The sequence below is a fragment of the Myotis yumanensis genome, unplaced genomic scaffold, assembly GCF_028538775.1.
Source record: "Myotis yumanensis isolate MYYU_CA2020_CCGP unplaced genomic scaffold, mMyoYum1.0.hap1 SCAF_9, whole genome shotgun sequence".
NCBI classification, from domain to species: Eukaryota; Metazoa; Chordata; class Mammalia; order Chiroptera; family Vespertilionidae; genus Myotis; species Myotis yumanensis.
In genome coordinates this window covers 23,131,024-23,153,522 of record NW_027223760.1, presented here as the reverse complement: position 1 = coordinate 23,153,522, position 22,499 = coordinate 23,131,024, and the positions used below count along the sequence as shown (strand labels likewise).

The 22,499-nt window shown below is 45.5% G+C and overlaps 1 protein-coding gene across 5 annotated transcripts in view; it reads right to left on the bottom strand.

The window, feature by feature from the left end:
- Positions 1–301: 301 nt before the first annotated feature.
- Positions 302–22,499, bottom strand: part of NRF1 (nuclear respiratory factor 1) — a 129,132-nt gene continuing 106,934 nt past the window's right edge. For all 5 annotated transcript variants that reach the window (XM_070423883.1, XM_070423886.1, XM_070423888.1 and 2 more), the window contains one exon: positions 302–1,911. In XM_070423883.1, the coding sequence (XP_070279984.1) occupies positions 1,748–1,911 (164 nt within the window). In that variant the 3' untranslated portion in view covers positions 302–1,747. The remainder of the gene's footprint in view (positions 1,912–22,499) is intronic.

Genomic DNA, 22,499 nt, shown 5'->3' with positions numbered 1-22,499 from the left:
GGAAAACAACACAGAATCCATGCTCTGCTACTTGGGTTTTGCTTTTCTTCTTCTTGGCAATTTCTCAAACTAGTAGGAGGTTATTTCACCACAAAGGATCATGGACTTTAAAGTCCCTGGACAGCTTCACAATGGCGGTAAAAAATAATAATTATAAAAATAACAAATTATAGAACTAGACTGTTTATATGTAAATTTCCCTTCCCTCCCCCCATTACGTACAGAAAAAAACATACAAAGAACATTGGATAATTTTATATAAAACAAGCAAATACAAGAATCTGAAACTTTTCTCAAAGGCTGAGCAAGACAGGAATAATTTTTTAATGTTGCGTTAAAAAAACACATTAAATACACTATCACACGTGGGGGGCCCGGGAGGAGGGGGAAGAGTTGTCCCTGTACTCGAGGAGCGGAGATTTGGCCTGTCGAAAAGTCAGGTGAATGTAGCCCCTGGCGACGCAGGGCTTGCAGCTGAGAAACCTGACTTGAAGAGTTAGAGAAGCCCAGACCCAGGGGCACCTCGAGGAGGCAGCTGTGCGGGGCCTGGGCCCACCAGGACGCGAGGTCCCTTCTGAGGGCCTGATCCCGGAGCTCAGGAAACACCCGTCCTTTCTTTTCTCTTCTTATGCCCCAGCCCGGCGTGATGGCCGGCCTTCCCGGCAGGTGCCCGCCAGCTCCCACCTCCTCTCTGTGAAGCTACCGAGTGAGAGGAAGTAGAAAACTGCTTCCACTGGTGAACCCTGTGTTTTTCTCTCCCTCCTTCCTTTCCCCTTCCAACCCTCCCACTCGCCCTCCCGTTCTCTCCCCCTCCACACACCCACACACACAATGCGCACACACTCCTCAAACCCTTAATACTTCTGTTACCTTCAGTTCATATACATGACCACTTTAGGACTGACCTTAAACCCAGAGCAGTATTTTAACAGTCATGAGATCAAGAGGTTTCCTGCGAAGAGGTGAGGGGAGGTGGAGGAAACCTTGTCGCTTGAAGGACATTCACCTGCCTGTGGCAAGGTCAGCACCTGGGCCAGCCCGAGGAACGTCTCAGCTGCCAGGCCATGGGGCCCCTGGACCTTGCAAGCACACTTTCTGGAACCCCCCAGTTCTGGAACTTCCTTCCTCAGGTGAGTCCAGCAGGGAGAGTTCTGGGTGGCCACTGGGAGGCAGCTTTGGTGAAGGCCATGGTCACCTCCACCTGAGTTTGTCAGTAGCTCAACGCATGACCCTGGTATGAACAAAAATCAGTGACTGTGTCCGGCCACGTACCCTACACCCACTAAACTGGGTGAATTATTTTCTTCCACAGCGCACCTTAATTTCATACAGATAATTCCATGCGGGTTTCATATATATATATACGTATATATATATATGTACACATATATACTTTATATATATGTAAATGTGTATATCCATATGTACACATATACATATATTCACATTCGCACATACACACACATAAGTATACACACATGTTTTTGCAGAAAGAAGTCCTGCCACAATTTGGCTTTTTAGGGACAGTGAACTGACAGCGCAGTGTCTTCCTCCACCAATCCCAGAAAATCGAGTGGTGCTTTAAAAAATGCAATCCAAAATCCGCTGCCTTTCTTCCTTTTTTAAAAAAGGGTTAACAACACTTTTCTTCCGAAGTCGAGAGACTTAATTCCATTTGATTGCACCTCTGCAATGTGTAAAAATTTCTGAAGTAGACTAGAAAACGATGCCAAGATCTGGCCGCATGTCACTGTTCCAACGTCACCACTTCCACAGCCTGGCCGTCCATGGTGACTGTGCTGTCTGCTATCCTGGTGGTCACAGGGGCCATGGCCACCTGCACCGGCCCGTTGCCTTGGGCGAGGCTGGTTACCACAGTCTGGTACATGCTCACCGGGATCTGGACCAGTCCTGGGGAGAGAAGGGGAGACTGTTGGTGATCGGGCTCAGCTTCAGATGCTGGCTGGACGGGGCAACCAGCTCCATTCCTCAGGGAATCGAATACCCACTTCCACACACAATTACACCCCCTCTTTACCCCATTTTAATTCTTTAAAACAGATAACTAGGAAAGAAAAGTTAGGAGAAATTGTGGAAACATGTCTCAGAGCATGGCCTCCCCAACTAGCCAAGAGATGACGCCCCTGCCTCCAACTTTAGGAAGCGTAGCCCATCCCTGTCCCTGCCCGGGAGCTTTAAGGGCAGTCACCTGCCTGTGGCAAGTGAATAAACCCCTTCCCACAAGCCCATCCCTCTGCTGCCTTAGTGGTCCTCTAGAAAAGGCCTCTATTCGTTGTCTGATATTCTGCTACACTAACTTCGTCAGCCCTCTTTCTGCCTATGTTCAAATTTCTCTCAGCTTGACAAAACATTTCCCTCAATCCTATCCTGGCTCTGGCCACTGTCACTCCACTTAGAGTCAGCGTATTTAAAAGAAAAGCAGGGGGAAAAAAAGTCTAGGTCATGTTTTCTGATTTTAGATTTCACAGACCAGTAAAATTTTAAAATACATTTTGGAGTCAACTTAAAAAAAAAAGACCCCTAACTACCTCCTCATATTCCATTACTTCACAGCAGAAAGAAAGGAAGAAGCATGTGATCTCAGAAGAGGGCAGTCTTCCTAAGAAGGGAAAGCTGGTCATTTTATATGACATTAAAAAAAAGGATTTCCATTAAACAAAGCAGAATAAATGCATGCATCAAACTCCTCTTCCTCCTAAAACTAAAATTATAGTGAAGGGGGGGCAAAGGATAGAAATAAGGGAGGTCAACATATGGTTGGAAGACTCAAAGCAAATATCAAGTGATTCTGCCTCATCAGAGAAGTGAAAACTGCAACTCCAGTGTCCACGGAGGGCTCAGGACAGGGACCCAGCTCCTGCAGAAATAGGGGAAGAGGCAAAAACAGGGAATAGCGGAAAGTTTGCATTCAACCAACCGGACCAGTAGGTCACACCACCCCAGCCCTGCTGTTGACAGGACATCGGAGTTCACCTGCATTGAGGAAATGACCTGGAGAGGCCCAAGAAAAGACTTGGTGTGATGTCTGGCAGGTGGACCGGTGGGTAGGCGGACGGGGGAGGAGAGGAGACAATGACAAACCTGGCTGCCGCTGTAATACTTACCCCAAGGACTCCTGGCCCCTAGCTCTGCCCTGCACACCCTGACAATCAGCCTCTCAGCGTCTCACTCTTAAGGAACACAGAGAGAGCAGGGACAATGTGGGAGCAGCAGAAAACAATCCCCCAAATCTAATATCTTCAAAGAGAGAAGACGTTTGTATCATAAAAATTAGATGCTTTTATTAAAAAGGAATATGGGAAAATTTTTAAGTAAAAAAATCAAATAGATGATATACATTCCAAAAAATTATATGAAGATCAAGTCAAGGAAATCTTCCAGAGAGTAGAAAAGGTTAAAAGATGGAAAGTAGGAGAGAAAATATGAGACTTAAGAGGGTCAATCTCTGATAACAGAGTTCCAGAGAGACTAGAAAAAACCAGAAGGTAAGAAATTATCAGACAGTAGGTAAGTAAATACCTGTAACTGAAACACAAGTTCCTGCCTGACCACGCCCACTAGATGCTCAGCACAACAGATGCAAAGATTCCCCAAGATGGCAGAAAGAAGAAGGAGTCATCTACAAAGATCTGGGAACATAATATTGTGGGACTTCTCAGAAGCGGGCCAGGAATGCCTTGGATGTCGGAGAGGAAAAGGTTCTTATCCAGAATCCTATAGCCAGTTCATGAAGAATGCTAACTATGTTAATGAGGGATGGGGCAGAACCAAGACATCCTCAGACGTGCAAGGGCTCTAAAAATTGGCCACCTGCACACCTTCTTGGGATGCTCTCAAGGATGCACAGAAAACTAAGGAGTGGCCATGGGATCTAGGAAACAGAGAACCCACACATTGTAGTGAGCTCTGGGGCAGGATGAGGGACCCAGGGGGAAGGCTATGCAGCAAATTTGAGAGAACAGAGGGGGAAATGGCATGACCACACATCCACCCCAGTGTATCAAGACCATTGATTTCATCTTCTCTTCTGGTCAAAATAGGCAAAGTTAATGAAATAACCCAAAACATGCAGTAGTGAGGCCAGTGTGCAATCCTCCGAAGAACCCACACTGGCAAACAGCAACCACACCAGAAGGAAAGATCACTTTCATTTCATTGCTCTTGCTGCCAGGCTCGATTCAGTTAAAAACTTCAAACTTGGGGACTAAGTCACACACTTTACAAACACAGTGACTACTGTGAGCTGGGGGTTCCTCCTAACCGTGAGCAACCAGGGTCTGGGCTGGGGTGGAGAGAACATACAGAATTGTCAGTTAAATCTCTTTCTTTCTTTTCCTCCCCCCTTTTTTTATTTTTATATTTTATTGATTTTTTACAGAGAGGGAGAGGGATAGAGAGTTAGAAACATTGATGAGAGAGAAACATCAATCAGCTGCCTCTTGCACACCCCCCACTGGGGATGTGCCCACAACCAAGGTACATGCCCTTGACCAGAATCGAACCCGGGACCCTTCAGTCCACAGACCAACGCTCTGTCCACTGAGCCAAACCGGTTAGGGCAGTTAAATCTCTTTCACCCTGTTTTTTTTCCCCCCTTTCACCCTGGTTTATGACATATTTGGGTTTCCTCTGATGTGGGTCCATGTCCAACATGTTAACACAGGTTGAGTATCATGGAAGATTTGCCCTAGAATAAAACGGAGAAAGGTTCAAACGTAGAATTACAGGTACTGCTATACCCAGATGATCTTTTGAACACAACATGATCTTGTCCTCTTTCACAATTCTTCAGTGGCCCATGGGATATAAAGTCCAAATCCCGATGCAGGCATTTGAACCCTTCATGTCAGCCCCAGTGGTCCAGTCCGCCTGGTGATCCACCAGCCTTTACACCCAGCCAGGTGACTACTTGATTATGGATCTCCACACACACCTCCACACAGGAGCACCGTCACTGCTGCCTCAACTGGCTACCCTCTGCTTGTTCTGTGAATGGGCTCCTATTCTTCCTTCAACAGCCAGTTCTCACCTGGGCGCCTCTTCTCCTGGCTCCCACAGGGCTCTGTACTGGACTCCATGGAGGCAATGGTCCTGTTCATTATTGCTGTTTGCATGTCTTGTCTCCAAGGAGCCTCTCAATTCCTGCGGGAGGGATGGAGCCTCCATCTGTGAGTCTCTAGCGATCGGCAGGAGAGCAGTAAATGTTTCCAACACTCACGATGAAACCTGCCTTCTGAGGGGTCACAGGTGTCTGTCCTCGGGACTGAGCGATCGAACTGGATGAGTCTTGGGGTGACCAGGCTGTTTTAGAATGGGAGCTCCCAGCCCAGAAACAGCAATAAAAAAACTACCATATTCAGCACCCATCCAAATAGAACCACTTTTAAAGATTTCATCTCCTGTACTTTACTCCACAATCAGGGAAGAAATAAATTTGGCCTCTACACCTGGGTGATGAAATGACTTGCATACAGAGCTATCTCGAGAGGGAATAACTGGTAAAGGCAACTCCATATCTGAAAAGCTTTTCAGAGGGAGAAATGCCACATATTAGGTAATTTCATAACCTCAAATGTCTTGAAATCCCAATTCCATTATCTTCTACAGGCAGTTCCAGTCCATCGCCACCTTAAATAAATGCATTACCACCTCATTGTGGGGATTTTAGAATCAGTCTCTCTCCTCCCTCACACTCCCCTCCCCAAAGCCACTGTGACATGGATTAGATTAAATCGTCTCAGTGTCTCTGACCTAGCAGCCTTTATGTCCATGGCGAGGGAGGGAGAGGGGAGTGGAAGCTTGGAAACCCAGCAGGCACTAAATCGCCGGCTGCCCTTGGAAGAGATGATTAAATGCTGAGGTACAGTCATCCGGCTGGGACTGTCCCAGCATCTGCTCAGTCTGGCCCTGATTAGCCCTAATCTAGAAGGCGTGTGTTAATCTAAGCTTGCATTCTGGGTCATTTCAATTAATCAAGCAACAGGAAACCCTTCACATTCTACTTTAAGGGCTTGAAGTCCTTCCTTTTGTTTTTCAGAGAGACCCTGTACAATCTGAGTAATAAGACTCTTGACATTTGTAGAGCACTTTTCAAAGCTTTCCGACACCCACTGCACATCATCTGATTTCTGCTGAGACCCTGCAGAAGCAGGCAGGTTCTGCCCTCTCACAGATGACAGGCGAGCTCCTCTGGCAGACCCATGGACCTACACATAGGCCTGTACTTCAAGTCTCCCAATCTCTAGTACCCGAATCTTCAAAGCTATAAGAAACCCGAGTTCACTCCGTTTAGTAAATCCAGTCCCCCTTCTTTTTCTTTAAATGAAAAAGTAAACAGATAAAAGGTTTAAAGCAAAAACACAGACCGAGAGAGGCCGAGTGGTTATTTCTCTTGGGAGTCTCTCCATGTGACAGAATGCCCAACCATGGCACACTGGGGCCAGCAGGGGCTCAATGCTGCCTCTCCTCTCAGGCTTCTAGGTAAGGTTTATACAACGGGCCAAATGGAACAAGAGGCCAAAGGTGACTCAGGAACTTCAAGTCCCACCCAGCACAAGGATGTCCTTGTCAAACAGCAGTCAGAACAAAATCCCTGGAGGAACTGCTGGCTTGGGGATCGCATTTCCCTGTAAAAGACGATGAGACCTGCTCTAGTTTTCTACCAATTGGGTATCATTGTTGAGCCCAAGTGGTCAAACATACTCCCCTCACTCTTCTACCTCAGCAAGTGGCAATGACATCTTTCCAGGTGCTCTGGCCAAAAACCTTGAAGGCAAGTCATCTCTGACTTCACGAAACGCCATGCATCAGCAAATCCTGTCCACTTCCTTCAAACACAGACAAGAATCCAACCACTTCGACTGCTGCCACCCTAGGCCAACTCCTACCACCTCTTGCCTGGGCTACGCTCAGCTTCCTTGTCATCCTGCTTCCGCTCTTGCTCCACTGCAGTCTATTCTCCACAGCGGTCAGAGAGATGGCCTAAAATTCCCACACGAGGTCATGGATATGGGGTCATGTTCTGAAAATTCAGACCATTTACTCACGTTAAGTGGCTTTGCTCTGTAATCTGCCAACAGGAGGCCACGGGTTTTGTGTGGTCTGTCTCTGCTGGTGGCACTGCCGGGGAGACTGTGGTGCACCACGGGCGCCGAGGAGTAACTTTTAGGGTCACAGCCTTGCACACTCATGAAGTGACCTCTCTATTCTGGCCTCTCCCGAGGTAATGCGCTTCATCGCGTACCTGCTGTATAACGGCGTGCGCACACGCTTACACACACACACACACACACACACATTTGGTGGCTCTCCACTAAGGGAAAAATAAAGTCCAAATAGCTAACAGTTGAGGATTACACCGCCTTCCCCACAAATGCCCTGCATATCCCTTCATTACAACCGTATCTGTCGCCTCAGTGTACCCTCACCACCACGTGTTTGCTCAGACAGGTCCCTCAGCCCAGAGTCATCCCGCGCCAATGTAAGTCCTGCTCTAAGAAGTCCCACCTCTTTCATGGGGTTACCTCAGACATAACAGCCCACTGGGCTCCCTCTTTCCTGTGATGTCAATGCCTTCACCATTCATTTGGCATCAGCTCTGTGCTAACCTGTTTCCAAGTAGTTATTGTTTATTTTCTGTATAAATCCGCTTACTTAAGGTTGTTGGCGAGACACTATCTTTGAATACTGAGCAACTTGAACATAATAGATGCTTAATAATTAAGTATGACAACTGATCATGTTTGTCATGATTTTCAGAAACTTGATTATATTCTTATTAGCTTTGGCCTCCACAGATTGAAGATCCTGAAGCTTTTCCCTTTGCTCCTGAATGAAGTGGGATTTCTCCACAATATTCTTCAGGTACTGCAGCCAAATGCGGTTCGGTTGTCCAGGTGCATTTTGTGGGAGGTAAAATAGGCTCTTCTATTGCCATTAAAGGCTTCCCAGTCAGAAAGACCTCCATGTGCATCCTGGCCCGGCCACGGACAGGCTCTGAGCCTCACTTTCCTCATATGGAAAACAGTATTTACTTATTTCACAGGCTTGCTGGGAACTGGATGTGCCGACCTAGAGTCCGGGACAGTGCCTGGCACCCAGTAGGTACCTGGTAAATGTCAGCTGCTTTTCAAAGATGACTTGGAGTAAGGGGTTTGAGGAAGTCTGGCTGGGGGCACAGATGTTAGACTGAAGTTCTCAGGAAGCAGGAAGAAAAGCAGAGACCCACAGATCTCCTTCCAGCAGCAACGTGCTCCTGCCAGGAAGCACATCACTCCCCGAGGCCCTCAAAGAAGTAAAGATTAGAGATAAAAGGCATGAAATCAGGGCAGATGGACTGGCGGGCAGCGTCCTCTCTGAAATGCAGTGATGGTCAGAACTGGCACTGACACGGCACCGGGACACATGAGGTAGCTGCCGATCCAGTGCCCTGGTGAAAAAGTAATCCGGACTAAACCACTAATCAATGTTAAGAATATGAAATATATGATCAGGCCAGTATGACGATGCCGTCACTCTGATAAATTTCTAAAGCCCTTCAGAAACTCATAACAGGCTCAAGCCCAGCAGAGCACAGAGCTGCAGGCCTGGTCAGGGTCACCCGGAACCACAGACTGCCCCCTTCTCTGTCCCCGACAAGATAGAGCAGGACAGACGGCCCGAGGAAGAATGGGCCTTTCATTTGCCCTCACAATCCAGGAAGCCTTTGGGAATTGTTGTTTGCTGTAACTGAATCTTCCAGCCCAAAGGCCTTCCAAGTTGGTCATGGAAATATCTTTAGTTAGAAGAAAAATATTGATGGTTGTGAGAGAAAAATTAGAGAGCTAAACAAATAAATTATCAACGAAACACACCAGTTGGTAGAAGAGAAGTAATTCTTAAAATCCAAAGGCTTTAAAATTTATAATGGAATGCCTTCTGTGGTCTATGGACATGAAAGCTAAGTATATGTCTCAGGTACACATTGGCTTAAATGGGGAACCAGAAGACTGTGTGACTGGAAGAATGGGAAAAAATAAGAAATGAAACCATGTATTACCTAAGTAACTTCTGGAATTTTTAAAGAGCCATCAAGGGTATCTACAGGTGTCTCTAGGGGTGGCAGGCAGGAGGGAAGTCCTTTAAAAATGTTGATTTGTGCCCTAGCTGGTTTGGCTCAATTGATAGAGCGTTGACCTGCGGACTGAAGGGTCCCAGGTTTGATTCCAGTCAGGGCACATGCCTGGGTTGTGGGCTTGATCCCCAGTAGGGAGCGTTCAGGAAGCAGCTAATCAATGATTCTCTCTCATCATTGACGTTTCTATCTCTCTCTCCCTCCTCTCCCTTCCTCTCTAAAAATCAATAAAAAATATTTTTAAAAAAGTTTATTTACAGGCTTGAAAAAATTTCACATCAGTGACTGATATCTAAGGGCAACCACTGTTACAGGAAAACACAGGCATGGTACGTGCTGGTACAGAAATGGGAGAACATCAGGTAAAGAAGTAGCCCAGGAGGCAGGCGGCAGGTGAAGAGGCTGAGAGTAACAAACAGGAACCAGATGGAGAGAGGACAGACACAGGGCAAGAAAAAGGTCATGAAAAGAATGTCCGTATCGAATGAAAAGGAGATCCAGGTAACCCTCAGGATGGTAAGACCAGGGGAAACAGAGAAAGCATTGCTCTCCCAGTGGTTCTGTTTCTGTTATATTAGCTGCTTCTGGGACATTTAATCTTCCTTTTCCGTGTTTCCTAAGTCTATGGCTTCTGGGTGCATTTAAGGGATTTATGGATTAAAATATGTATTACACCTGGCAAGTACTGCATATTCTCATGAAGCCAACAGTAGCTTCACAGGTGCCTTGGTCAACAAGCACTTCTCAGCATCCACGTTTTCTCTGCATTTGCTAGACAATAGGAAGCCTCACTGGGAAAAACTCCTTTCTGGAAGAACTTTTGTAGCAGTGACTTTGTCTGGGTAGGACAGTGTCACTGTATCCTTTGCCTGATTTTGCAGGCCACCAGCAAACTCCTCTTGCCCCCACCCCATGAGCCAAATGTTAAAAATGAATTTACTTTTATTACAAAACATATTTTAGAGATAGAAATTATTTCCTCTTGAAATTATCACATGCCTAGGAACATTAATGGAATCGAGGTTGGGGGCTTCGGTGTTCAGAACAACTGTGGTTCATTATCCTGCGGACTGAGCTCCTAATGTGGGGCTGACCCAGCTGACTCCAAGGCCTGCTGAGGACCCGACCACGAGGGCTATCACCTGACGTGGCAGGAGAGAGGAACGTTCACCGAAGGCTGGTGGAACATGCATGTGCTCGGAGGGACATCTGATCCGACTGTACAGAGAAGGGCAGGAAGTGCTTAGTAAATTCCCAGGAGAAACCATTGGGAAGAAGGGTGAGAACAACACTCAAGGGCTCCAAAGTCTATGTACCAGTGGACAGGGTATGGGCAATATGTGAGGTTTACAATAAACCCGTCTGAGTTTACAATATGTGAGGTTTACAATGTAAAGTCATCTGAGTTTACAATAGTCAGGTATAGAAATGAATACCGGGAATTATCCAGAGTTAGGAGCAGAGATTCATTTTCTGTTATTATTTTCAAATTTTTTTACTGTACAGAATTTCAAATAGGCACAAAAGGAGAGAGACTAGTACAAGAAACACCCCGCACCCTACCCCCAGTGCCCACCATCTAGCCCTTGCCTCTTCTAAACAGGGTTAGACTGAGGCAAAGAAACATCCAGAACATCCAGAGATGTTCTGATTTTCCACCCCTTCACACAGCACAACCTGTAGAGTACCGTTTAGAAAACAAACACCAGACTTTCTAAGAGCACTTAGGGCAGAATTCAACTTGCTTAGGCAGTGAGACCCTGCAGACAGCTGACTGGAAGGTGGAAATAAACGGACAGTTCCAGGGTTTGGTCTTCACAGAGAAAGAAATGGATCTCAAAAAACTGCATTCTGTTTAGGTATTTATCTTGCTTTCCTATCTGGACTGTATTTAGCATAAGCACATTGTTAACGGGGAGAAGTTCTTTTTTTATTTATTTCCCAGAGCTTTCCCAGCTTTATTAAAGCATAACTGACAAATAGGAATTGGGTGAAACTTGTTTTGATATTTGTATATATTGTGAAATGATCAGTACATCCAAGCTAATTAACATATTCATCACCTCACATAGTTAGCATTTCTATTTCTCCTTCTTTGTGTGTGGTGAGAACAATGAAGAGCGACGCTTTTAGCAAGTTTCAAGTACACAGTACAGTTTTTAACCAGTGTCCATGCTGCGTATTAGGTCCCCAGAACTTACACATCTGACATCACTGAAACTAGTCCAAAGAACTACGTGACCGTGCCTGCAAAGCGGTGCATGGATTTAAACAAAAGTGACAAGACTTGTGGTAATCAGACATCAGAGGGATGCCACAGGAATTCAGGTGAGAACAGAAAGGACTAGGTATGAAGAGGAAAGAAGGGTCTCACAATCAGTATGTAGAATCAACTGGGCAGCCTGACATAACAGAGCCCTGAACCCATGCCTCTGGGTCCGTGTCATTAATCCCTCCTCTAACTTACTGGGCTGCCCTCTGCACACGGTGGCCCTTCTGGGTTGACTGGCCTGCTAGATAACCCTTCCTGGCCTCGGGTCACCCCAGGTTGGGAACCATGAAGGCAGAGTTGCTCCACCTTCGGGAGAATTCTAGCTAAAAATGGCAGAAGGAATAACACCAGAGAACCGCCACTTTATCACTCTTACCGATATAATGGAGCTATAGGAATCATTAATCGTCACTGAGACCACTGGTGACCCGCAGGGTGGAGCACCCGAGGGGCAGCCTCTCAGTTACCCCACCTCCAGCTGCTTCCTTCTTTCTCTAAAAAGAAGGAAGCCTCAGTCAGCACCCACTCGCGATGGGCACAACCTGCTCTACAGACGCCTGACAACAACACAGAACTTGGAAAAAGCAATGGCAAGAGTGACATCCACCCGGGAAGTTTCACAAATCCACCGGCAACTGTGCCTGCACACCGAGCGCTGTGGGCATGTTTTTAAAGTAGACCTTACAGTCAGCTCTTCTTGAGCTGAAGGGAGGGTGGTTCATTTCTCTCTACACTGGAATTTGTGACGTATTTTCTTGCAGCAGACTTACTTTCCTAATTATGTCTTCCTTCAGCTATATGAAGACTAATTTGTATTCCTAAAGCACTCAGCCACTGTGGAGGTGGAGGAGATGGTCCAGGCTTCCTCTGACTTGCTTAGAGAAATTGTCTAAGGACTTAAAATGTGTCACGAGTAACCTGCATGACAGACCATCTGTATGTGGCATATAAGAGTTGAATATAATTCTATTTATAAAACCAACAGGCCACTTATGTCTCTTGGGGCTGCTATGAGAAGAAGTAACATTTTATTTACATGATTGAAGTTCCTGAGATGAAAGACACTCCCTAAACTTGAGGGAGTATTGTTTCATCTAGGTTCTTTCTCAGGCATCAGAGCAGCCATGTAGCAGCTACCAGGGGCAGACAAATGGAGAAGCAAGATTAAAGGTCCTGCCCATGATCCCCAGAGTTGCTGAAAGTGGAAGCTGTGCCACCAGCTCAGTGTTCCACCCCAGGAGTGTTGCCCACACTCCATGCTGGACGCAAAATGAACAATTCACACACGCACTGTTGGCCCTGAGTGTTCACATGCCCTCTTGTTAGTCAGAAGCACTGTTGAATGAGAAAAGAATTCTCCCCTCTCCCTTCCTCTCTGAAATCAATAAAAATATATTAAACAAAACAAAACACCCCACGACAATGAGGTACCACCTCACACCTGTCAGAATAGCTATCATCAACAAACGAGATGTGATGGCGAGGATGTAGAGAAAAGGAACCCTCGAGCGCTGCTGGTGGGAATGCAGACTGGTGCAGCCACTGTGGAGAACAGTATGGAGTTTCCTCAAAAAATTAAAAATGGAACTCCCATTTTACCCAGAGATCCCATTTCTAGGAATATATCCCAAAAAACCAGAAACACCAATCAGAAAGAATATATGCACCCCTATGTTCATAGTAGCGCAATTTACAATAGCCAAGATTTAGAAACAGCGTAAGTGCCCATCAGCAGATAAGTGGATTAAAAACAGTGGTACATCTATACAATGAAATACTACGCAGGTGTAAAAAAGAAAGAACTCTTACCATTTGCAATAGTATGGATGGACCTGGAGAGCATTATGCTGAGTGAAATAAGCCAGTCAAACCTCAGAAGGAAGGCAAGGGAAGAGAGAGATCAACCAATGACCTTGTATGCATATATGCATAACCCATGGACACAGACCATAGGGGGTGCAGGCCTGGGGTGTGGGCGGGGGTGGGCTGGGAGAGTCAATGGGGAAAAAAGGGGACATATGTAATACTTTCAAAAATAAAGATTAAAAAAAAAAAAGGAAGAAGAAAAAACAGAACTCTCTAGTCCAACAGTAGGACCGTGAAAGCTTAAGCAAGGCAAGGCCAGGGAGCAGGGCAGCAGAAAGCAGACATTCCTAAGATTATGAAATGGGTGGGAAAGGACATGAGATTCCTGAAGGAAAATATTTTAAACGTAAAAAGATAAAGTTCAGCCGAAACCAGTTTGGCTCAGTGGATAGAGTGTCGGCCTGCGGACTGAAAAGGTCCCGGGTTCGATTCCGGTCAAGGGCATGTACCTGGGTTGCGGGCACATCCCCGGTAGGAGATGTGCAGGAGGCAGCTGGTCGATGTTTCTCTCTCATCGATGTTTCTAACTCTCTATCTCTATCTCCCTTCCTTTCTGTAAAAAATCAATAAAATATATTTAAAAAAAAAAAAAGATAAAGTTCATAGTCTAAGTAACATGGCTGGAAGGAGCTGCTCCAAAAACATTTAAGCAAATTTCCTTTTCCTCCTCCAACAAGGCTGACATAGAAACACCAAGGCTTACTACCTTACTACTTAAGCGGTCAAGACATTTAATCTCGGAAGCCATGCTGCCCATTAGAACTCACTGTGAAGACAGATATGTATGTTCCCCATGTGCTGACCAATATGGTGGCTACAGAGCACCGCAATGTGGCTAGTGTGACTGAGGAACTGAACCTTTGATTTTAATTAATTTACATTTTAATAGCCAGTGCACAGCTCTGAAAGCTTTCCAGTATTTCACTGTACAGATGTACCACTGTTTTCCGGTGAGCCAAGTCCACATCATACATGTGCTTCAGTCATACATAAACTGCAGAACATGGTCAAGAGCTGCCTTTGTCTAGATGGAAACTCAATCTGAAATTGGATGCTCTACATTCACCTAAAATATATTTTCCTGGCGTTTCCCTTATTTATATCACAGGCTTTTTTCCTTTGCTGCTCTACCCCATCCCCACCCCCACTTATTTTAACACCCCACCCCCACCCCCATGGTGAGAAACTTTATCAGCATTTGAGAACAATACAGTTTGGCTGTGCACTATAAAGCTTCAAGCAGTAAGGAGCGGCTGGGCTGGGCAGTCAGGAGAATTGCTGGACGCCTCTCTATGAGCCAATCTGATAGCAGGGTCTTTGTAGTCTCGCTCAGAGCAGTGTCTCAGTTTCCATATATAGACCCCTTCAATGATTCTCAGGTCCAATTGCTGGCTTTACCACCGAAAAGATGTTTTTATCAATTTAACTTCAAAAACCCTATTTAGGCTCTGTAAATCTCTAAATTGGGGCCTTGCTAATAATGAAGATCTGGTGTAATTATAAAGTCACAGGCAATTGTGCCGACAAAGCCAAATCTATATGTCTCCTTGCTGGGCCTTTGCTCTCGGTCTGACCAACAGGAGGAGAAAAGAGGCTTTGTCAGGAGCAGATGTGCAGTGGGAGGCCCTGGGAAAGCAGATCTGTTGAATGAAGCAGGTGCCACTTAGACATTCACTTTACTGACTCCAACCACAACCTCCCCTTCATTTGATATCCTGCTCTTGGCAGGAGGATGGGGAGAGAGCATCACACAAAAAGGAAGCATGTTTATCCTGTTCAGATTACTGCTCTGCCAGGCTGCTGCTGCTGGGTTCTGCACACTTGCTCTTTATTAAGCAAATGGCAGATCTGGGAAGTGAATCCCTGTATTTACACAGGTAACCTGAGAGCCAGAGGGCCCCAAACCATACTGGCTGCGATGTGCAAGCTATCAGAGTTAATAACAGTACACTGACATTCCTTCAAAATCCTAGTGGAAACATAAATAAAAAGAGGAAAGTCCCCTTTACCCAAGAACCTAAAACACTTCATTCTGAAGAATTTTTCATGTCAAGAAATTCTTGTTCTTATGCGAACAGTGACTGATCCCATTTTTACATGCTCAATTAAAACCCACTTTTCAATCCACGTATTGAATAGAAATGACTGCAATGAAACTTGTTCGATTATGGCTCTGAATTTGGTATGCTACACACACACACAAATCCCTTTACAGAATATTACCTGCAATGAGGCACCAAGATTCTGTCTTGGTTACAAGGAGCTGGAATCATCTAAGACCAGAATCTGTCTTTCGAATACAAAGACTCAGAAAGATCTGGGGACCTAAAGGGAAGGAGAATGAGATAACGAAACATGTAACTTGACCTTCAGGACACTGGGGATGGAGGAGACCATGGTCAGTGGTGTCCATCTGCCAGATGGCAGGCATGTTCTTGGGAATCTCTGCCCAGAATGTCCCTGGCGCATCAGTTTTCTCAAGCTGAGAATACCTGGCACAGTCAGACCAAGGAGCAGATCAAGGCAGGCCACTGTGGCTTGATAACCTGCTAATTCCCACTGGGCTTCAAGAAGCCAACTCTGGAAGCACTCTGGAAGCACTCAGCTTTTAACATGGATAGCATCTAGAAGCTTCATCTGAGGGCCATGGCCATGGCTCAGATGAGTCCTAAGAATAGAGACCAATGAATAGTGGCCAAACATTTCATTGAAAAAGGCCCTCTTCTTTTCTAGTCTTTAAGTCTTCAAATAGCAGAGCCTAGGTGAGCAATTCCTGGTGCACATATCACGAATGCCCGAGGCCCCCCCATTCATAATGGTAGAGGGAGAGGACACCTTTCCTCTGGACTTGCAGACTGGGCAAGGAGAGAGATGACTCTAAACCCATAACACTTTCCAGAGGCCTGCTCCTTCTGAGGGTATCCACAGGGCAGCATCTTTGCAGGAGACAAAGGCACCCAAGAGCCCTGACAACTGGAAACCCCAGCTGGGGCGATGTCTGATGAGTGCCAGGAAAGGCCTGGTAATTCGGAGAATTGAATCTGCTTTGTCTCCCCAGCATGCCTGAGGGACAATGCTTCCATCAGTGACAGGCTTTCTGAAGAGGGGTTCTCAGTGTGAGAGTCACTACCTGCTCCCTCCAATGGAGGCCCAGTGGACCAGAGCCTAAGAATGTGTTCCAGAAGTGCTAAAAGCAAATCCTTTGAAGATTGATTCCCTTCCCATCAGTGGTGTTGAATAATAACAACAGTGGCATAACAGTTACTGCATGCTCATGATGACCCAGGCACTAACGAGAGTAGGACTTATCTGCTGTCCCCCAAATTAGTGACATCAACATATCTCCCTCGACGGGGAGACTGGGGAGTCAGAAAAACTGCCTCTTCCCTCCAAGAGCTACTCTGGTAGGCATTTTGGACTTCAGGAGATCATTATGAAGGCAGTAGGGAAGGAGGACAAGCTTCAGTGCTACGAAAGGGCTGGGTGAGTAACACCCAGGGGGCACAGAACTGTAAACCCCCTTTGGATATTCTAGAATTGAGAGTCCCATCGCCCATCTCCACATCACCATTCCTTAGAAGCAGCATGCTTCATCGTGAAGTCTGGAATTCACTCAATAGCAATGGCTTCCTTCAGCCTGTGACCCACCAGGCTCTGGATGTTTCATTTTTTTGGGGGGTGGGGGGGTGGGGGTGGGGGTCACTATAAATTCATTAGAGTGCGTGCTTGAAGATGCCTGTAACCAGGAAGAGAAACCTGTACTTGTGAGGCATCTAAGTTGAAATGTGCAAGTGGCCAGGGAAGTGGGTGTAGGCATCGCCACTGCCTCCTGCCGCAGGTTCTTCTGCTGGGGACTGTAGTGCACAAACAGGGCAGTGCTTCTTGCAACCCTGCTGCCCAGCTATTTACTGGCTTCGGATTATTGCAGTCACGTGGTAGGTTTTTTCTTGTTTTGTTTTTAAAGCAAAGCCATGCTGTCCATGACCTGAGGTGACAGGGAAGCAAGGCCCAGGAAGCGTTGTGCTGTCCTCTCCTGTGCAGAAGGGGCACAACTTGCCAGGAGGCAGCAGTGTTTGTGCTACAGCCTTTAGTTCAGCCCATCCAACAGAACTTCCTGCAATGATGGAGATGTTATGCATCCTTTTTAGTGCCCACTAGCCAGCTACATGTGCCTATTTAAGTTTAAATATGAATAAAAAAATTCTGTACCTTAGGCCATGGTTACTGAGCACTTGAAATGTGGCTAATGTAACTGAATTTTAATTAACCTGCTTTTAAATGTAAACAACCACACATAATAAGTAGCTACCATAGTGGACAGCACACCCTTAGATCTTGGGTTTTGATGCCATTTATTTGCCCCTGTAAGATTTATCATGACACTGACTTCTAAAAACAGGGCTCATAAGCTCTGTCCCACTCACCTTACTGCGGGAAGGTGAAATAATGCCAAGAGAGCTTACTTAGTGGTGGTAGTAGTATTGGAAGTAGAAAAAGAAAGGAAAAGAATGGAAAGAGATGATAATAGAAAAATAATTATGTACAACACTTACAGTCAAAAGGCAAAAATAGAGCGAAATTGAAATTATTTCCTGGTATGACATCCACCAATATGTTTCCCAGAATGAAAACTCTTCATCTTAAGAGAACAGTTAGCTGACTTAAGTGGGAAAACCCTGTCTGCAAAGAAGGCGTGTTTCCTGCCTGGCCAGTGTGGCTCAGTAGGCTGGAGCATTGGCCCGTTCACCAAAAGGTGGTGGGTTAGATTCCAGTCAGGGCACATGCCCAGGTTGCAGATTTGATTCCCTGCCAGGGCAAGTGTGGGAGGCAGCCAATCGATGTTTCTCTCTCTCTCTCCAAAATAAATCAATAAAAATAAATAAAAAGACGTATGATTCCAAAGGGGAATCAGTTGTAAGACAGAGGAATCTTCATTTGCCTTTTCTTACGGACCAGGCAAGGCCTCAGCATGGGTGACATCATCCTAGAGTCTTAGCTTCCCATAAGGCCTCCCTATCAGTGGAAAAGAGGGCACTTAACTTACAGAGGGTGGCCCAAAAACCCAGACCTGCCATAGCACTGCTCTTTGGGGACTTTCAGGAGACCTGCAGCCTGAGACTCACTGCTCACACAAAACACTGATATTTAGGGGCCTGCTTGCTTCAAATCCTGGAGGCACTGAACTCATCGCTTGGGTATTTTTTGGATTAAAGGTACAAATAGCAACACAGTATCAAAGAGTACACCATCTTTTAAAGCTGTTATTATGCTTACAATGACTGAAAATGCACTTATAATAAATCCTTATTTAAACTTTAATTAAAATACTGAGGCACAAAGTGATTTAATGTACCCTTTTGGGGAGCAACATTGACATATTTCCTAAATTTAATTTAACATTTACATTTCCACTGGCCCTTCTGGAAACAAGTCCATATACTAATGTGTCCAGATAATGAAGAACACAGAAAAAGAAAGAATGAGAGGTGTATTTTACAGTGTATCAAGATGAGGACTGGCATTTCATCTCTTATTTTTAAAGAGGAGCTAGAAGAGGAAAACATGTAGTAAGTAATAATGGATGATGGTGGCGGTGATAAGGGGAAAATGAAGAAAGTCACCTGTCATGATGGAAGTTAAAATACAATGCAGTTGTAAGATCTGTAGAGAGATTATGCCATTAGTAGTAACAAAGGCTATATACTAACTACTGCAAACTATGTACTGGAAGGGAACAGCAGTCCTTGCCCAAGAAGTGTGATATAATCAAATCCAGGAGCCATTAAACAATGTCACCTTCTGCCCTAGCTGGTTTGGCTCAGTGGACAGAGCGCCGGCCTGCGGACTGAGGGGTCCCGGGTTCAATTCCAATCAAGACACATGCCCAGGTTGCGGGCCCGATCCCCAGTAGGGAGTGTGCAAGAGGCAGCCGACCAATGATTCTCTCATCATTGATGTTTCTCTCTCTCTCTTTCCCTCTCCCTTCCTCTCTGAAATCAATAAAAATATATTTAAAAACAAACAAAACAAAAACAATGTCACCTTCAATCAAGGTTCTTTCACTCAAGGTTACAGAAAGGGCTTCTGATCTATTCCCATTTTTAAAGTACTCACCTCTGAGCACAAACGCTTCACTTGCATAAAGTATTTGCATCTGTCCTAAAGACAGGAAAGCAGGGTTTGCAACAGTGCTGTGTGCCCTGTTCAACTTAACTCATTTGGGAGAACGTTGGAGAAGAAATGTGTGCTGACAGCTGATAATAATGTCATGTTTACTTGTGTCTATGTGCCCAGCACTATGCTAAGCATTTTACAGGAATCATTTTGTTTAATGTTCACAATTATCTTATGAGCATGGAACTATCATCCCAATCTTACAGTTAAGGCTCGAGGAGGTTAATTTGCTTGCCCAAGATCACAGTTTGGTGGTGGTGCAGCTTTTAGAGTATCCAGCTAGGAGTTCACCACTACAAAACCAGTATTACATGAAATGTTAAAGAGAAGAGGAGGAGGAGGAGGAGGAGGAGGAGGAGGAGGAGGAGGAGGAAGAGAAATAGGAGGAGGAGGAGGGAGGAGGAAGAGGAGGAGGAGGAGGAGGAGGAGGAGATTTATCAGGATGATCACTTAGTATCATAATAATAAAAGGCCAAGAGGCGTCACGCTGTGACGCTGGGACGGGTAGGTCATGGGTGTGCCCCACAACCTCTGTCAGCGCCTCAAGCCCCAGCAGCAGTGGCAATGGCGGCAGCAGCACCCGCATGAGCAGCCCCGAGCAGGCAGCGCATTCCATCAGCGGCCAGCCCAGCGCACGCGCATGGAGGTAAAGTCTCCAGGCGCCCGCTTTCCCGCAGGCCTGAGTCCCAGGACAGCTGGGGATGAGCTGGTGATCCCAACGGCCTGCGGCGGAGGCAGCGTTAGGCCTGGGGACTGGCGAACAGGCAGAAGATGACCCTGATCGCAGGAGGCTAGGCCTAGGGACCCTACTTGCACGATTTAATCGTGTGCTGGGCCTCTAGTGTTACATAAAGTCTAATCACTGGGGTGTATACCTCAAATTAATATAATATTGTATGTCAACTGTAATTGAAAGATAATGTAAAAATAAGTAAAATAAACATCAACCACCAAAAAAGGGAAAGATTTTGCCCTAGCTCGTTTGGCTCAGTGGATAGAGCGTCGGCCTGCAGACTGAAGGGTCCCAGGTTCAATTCTGATCAAGGGCACGTACCTTGGTTGCAGGCTCATCCCTGGCCCTGGTTGGGGCAGGTGTAGGAGGCAACCAATCAATGTGTCTCTCTCACATCGATATTTCTCTTTCTCTCCCCTCCCTTCCATTCTATCCAAAAATCAATGGAGAAATAGCCTCCAGTGAGGATTAACAAAAACAACAACAAAATATTTTCAAAATGAGTACCAACATGATCCTAATTAGGTTAAAATTTTTTATGAATGCTATTCTCTATAGTGGGATTATAGATGATTTTTATAATCAGGGCCAAAAATAAAAATAAAAACAACCCCCTAAACAAACAAATGCTATGCCCCCCTTTTCTCTTGGGGCAACTTTAGAGAAAGTGTTGGCCATTAACCGTTTGAGTCCCAAGCAGCGCAATTGCGCTGCTTGGTATTTCTCTACATAAAATAAAACAAGTGCTATCACGCTGTTTGGGTCTTTTCGTACTCATTTAGAGAAAGCGCGGTTGCGCTGTTTGGGATTCTTCGACAGTGTTTTTTCAATACCCCCTGGGACTCAAACGAATCGTATGTTTTCTCGACATAAAATCTCAGCAGCGCGATTGCGCTGCTTGGGACTCAAACGGTTAAAAAAAATGCTGAACTTTCTTAGCAGCTCTGGTAAGAGGCTGATGGGACCATAGTTGAAGCAGATGACTGCCATTAATTTTGTTGATTAACTAAGAACTTCAGTTATCTGTTTTTACCCCACCCCTACCCCCCTAGCTTTTAGGAATGAAGGATAGCTGCATGAATCTGCCATAAGATCTTAGACAGAAGAGTACTTCTGAGGTGGCCAAGTGCCAGTATAATTCTTCAACCCTGTGTGAGCACACCTGTGTGGTCCTGGAGTACAGCAGCACAGGGGTTCTAGGCTACAGAGGAGTAGAGTGAGGGGAAACCAATGGGCAATTTAAAAGTTGTATGACTTCTTATATTAAGGTGTGTTAGGGAGGGAAAAGGAAGAAATAACTGTGTTAAAAAAAAAAATAAAGGAAGGAACTCATCCAGAGTCCTTTCCCAGACAAAGGTAATTCCATCTGCATCTCAACGAAAAGAAAGGCACCTGTGAAAATCTTTAAATTGAACCTACCATGAAACTCCATCCTGAGAGATCAAAGACCCATTTACTGCAACTAAAAATGGGAGAACATAAATGAAATAAAGTAATACCAGTGCCTGAGTAGCCCCTTTAGAGTTGGGATAGGGTAGGGTCCAGAAAAAAAGGGGAGGTCTTCAGGGCGTAAGGTTTCTGTGAGCTCGGTCCCAGTGACCTGTAATTTAAACTTCTGCTATGCATGGGTCATGATCTTTAACTTGAAAACCACTGTCCTACAGGACACTGCTTTCATATCCGCACACTGCCCCAGCCATCTCTCACTGGGTATTGTACTCCATCAAGCTCCACACATTCTAGTAATGGTCCTCCATCCCCTCTAGTTCCATCCGAGAAGATGCTGAAAAATTTCTGTCTCAGGCCTGAACAATATCCAAATTGCCCTTAGAAGAGTCATCTGCTAGTAGGATTTTTACTTAAGCCCTATTCGGGAACCTGAGGTGTATTGCTCCCCAGTGGTATCTGTTTCAAACAGCACCTTGTTCTGGTGCTTCCTGTTAATAAACTCTCCCTGATGGTACCCTTGGTCTACTGGTAGACTCCTTAAGCTTGTCATCACAGAAGTGACAAATGTTGGTAACAGGACACAATCTGAAAGAATAACGAAAAGAGAGCTTCTATAGTTCCAGTCCCAGGGTAAATGCTGCAGCACTATGTGTAAAAATGTTAGCAGACGAAGGAGCATCAGAATTATTTGGATCATATCCAATGAGTCATTCTTTGGATACCCAAAGGAAAAACGAAATAATCAATCTTCACTTAAAATTGCTGGGATGAGGCACAGCTCAATGGTCTCGTTTGATATAAAAAAGCTGCTTGGAGAAGGTAATAATTCCAACTGCCAAGTCTGAGTTCAGCACATGTGGGCAGTCACAAAC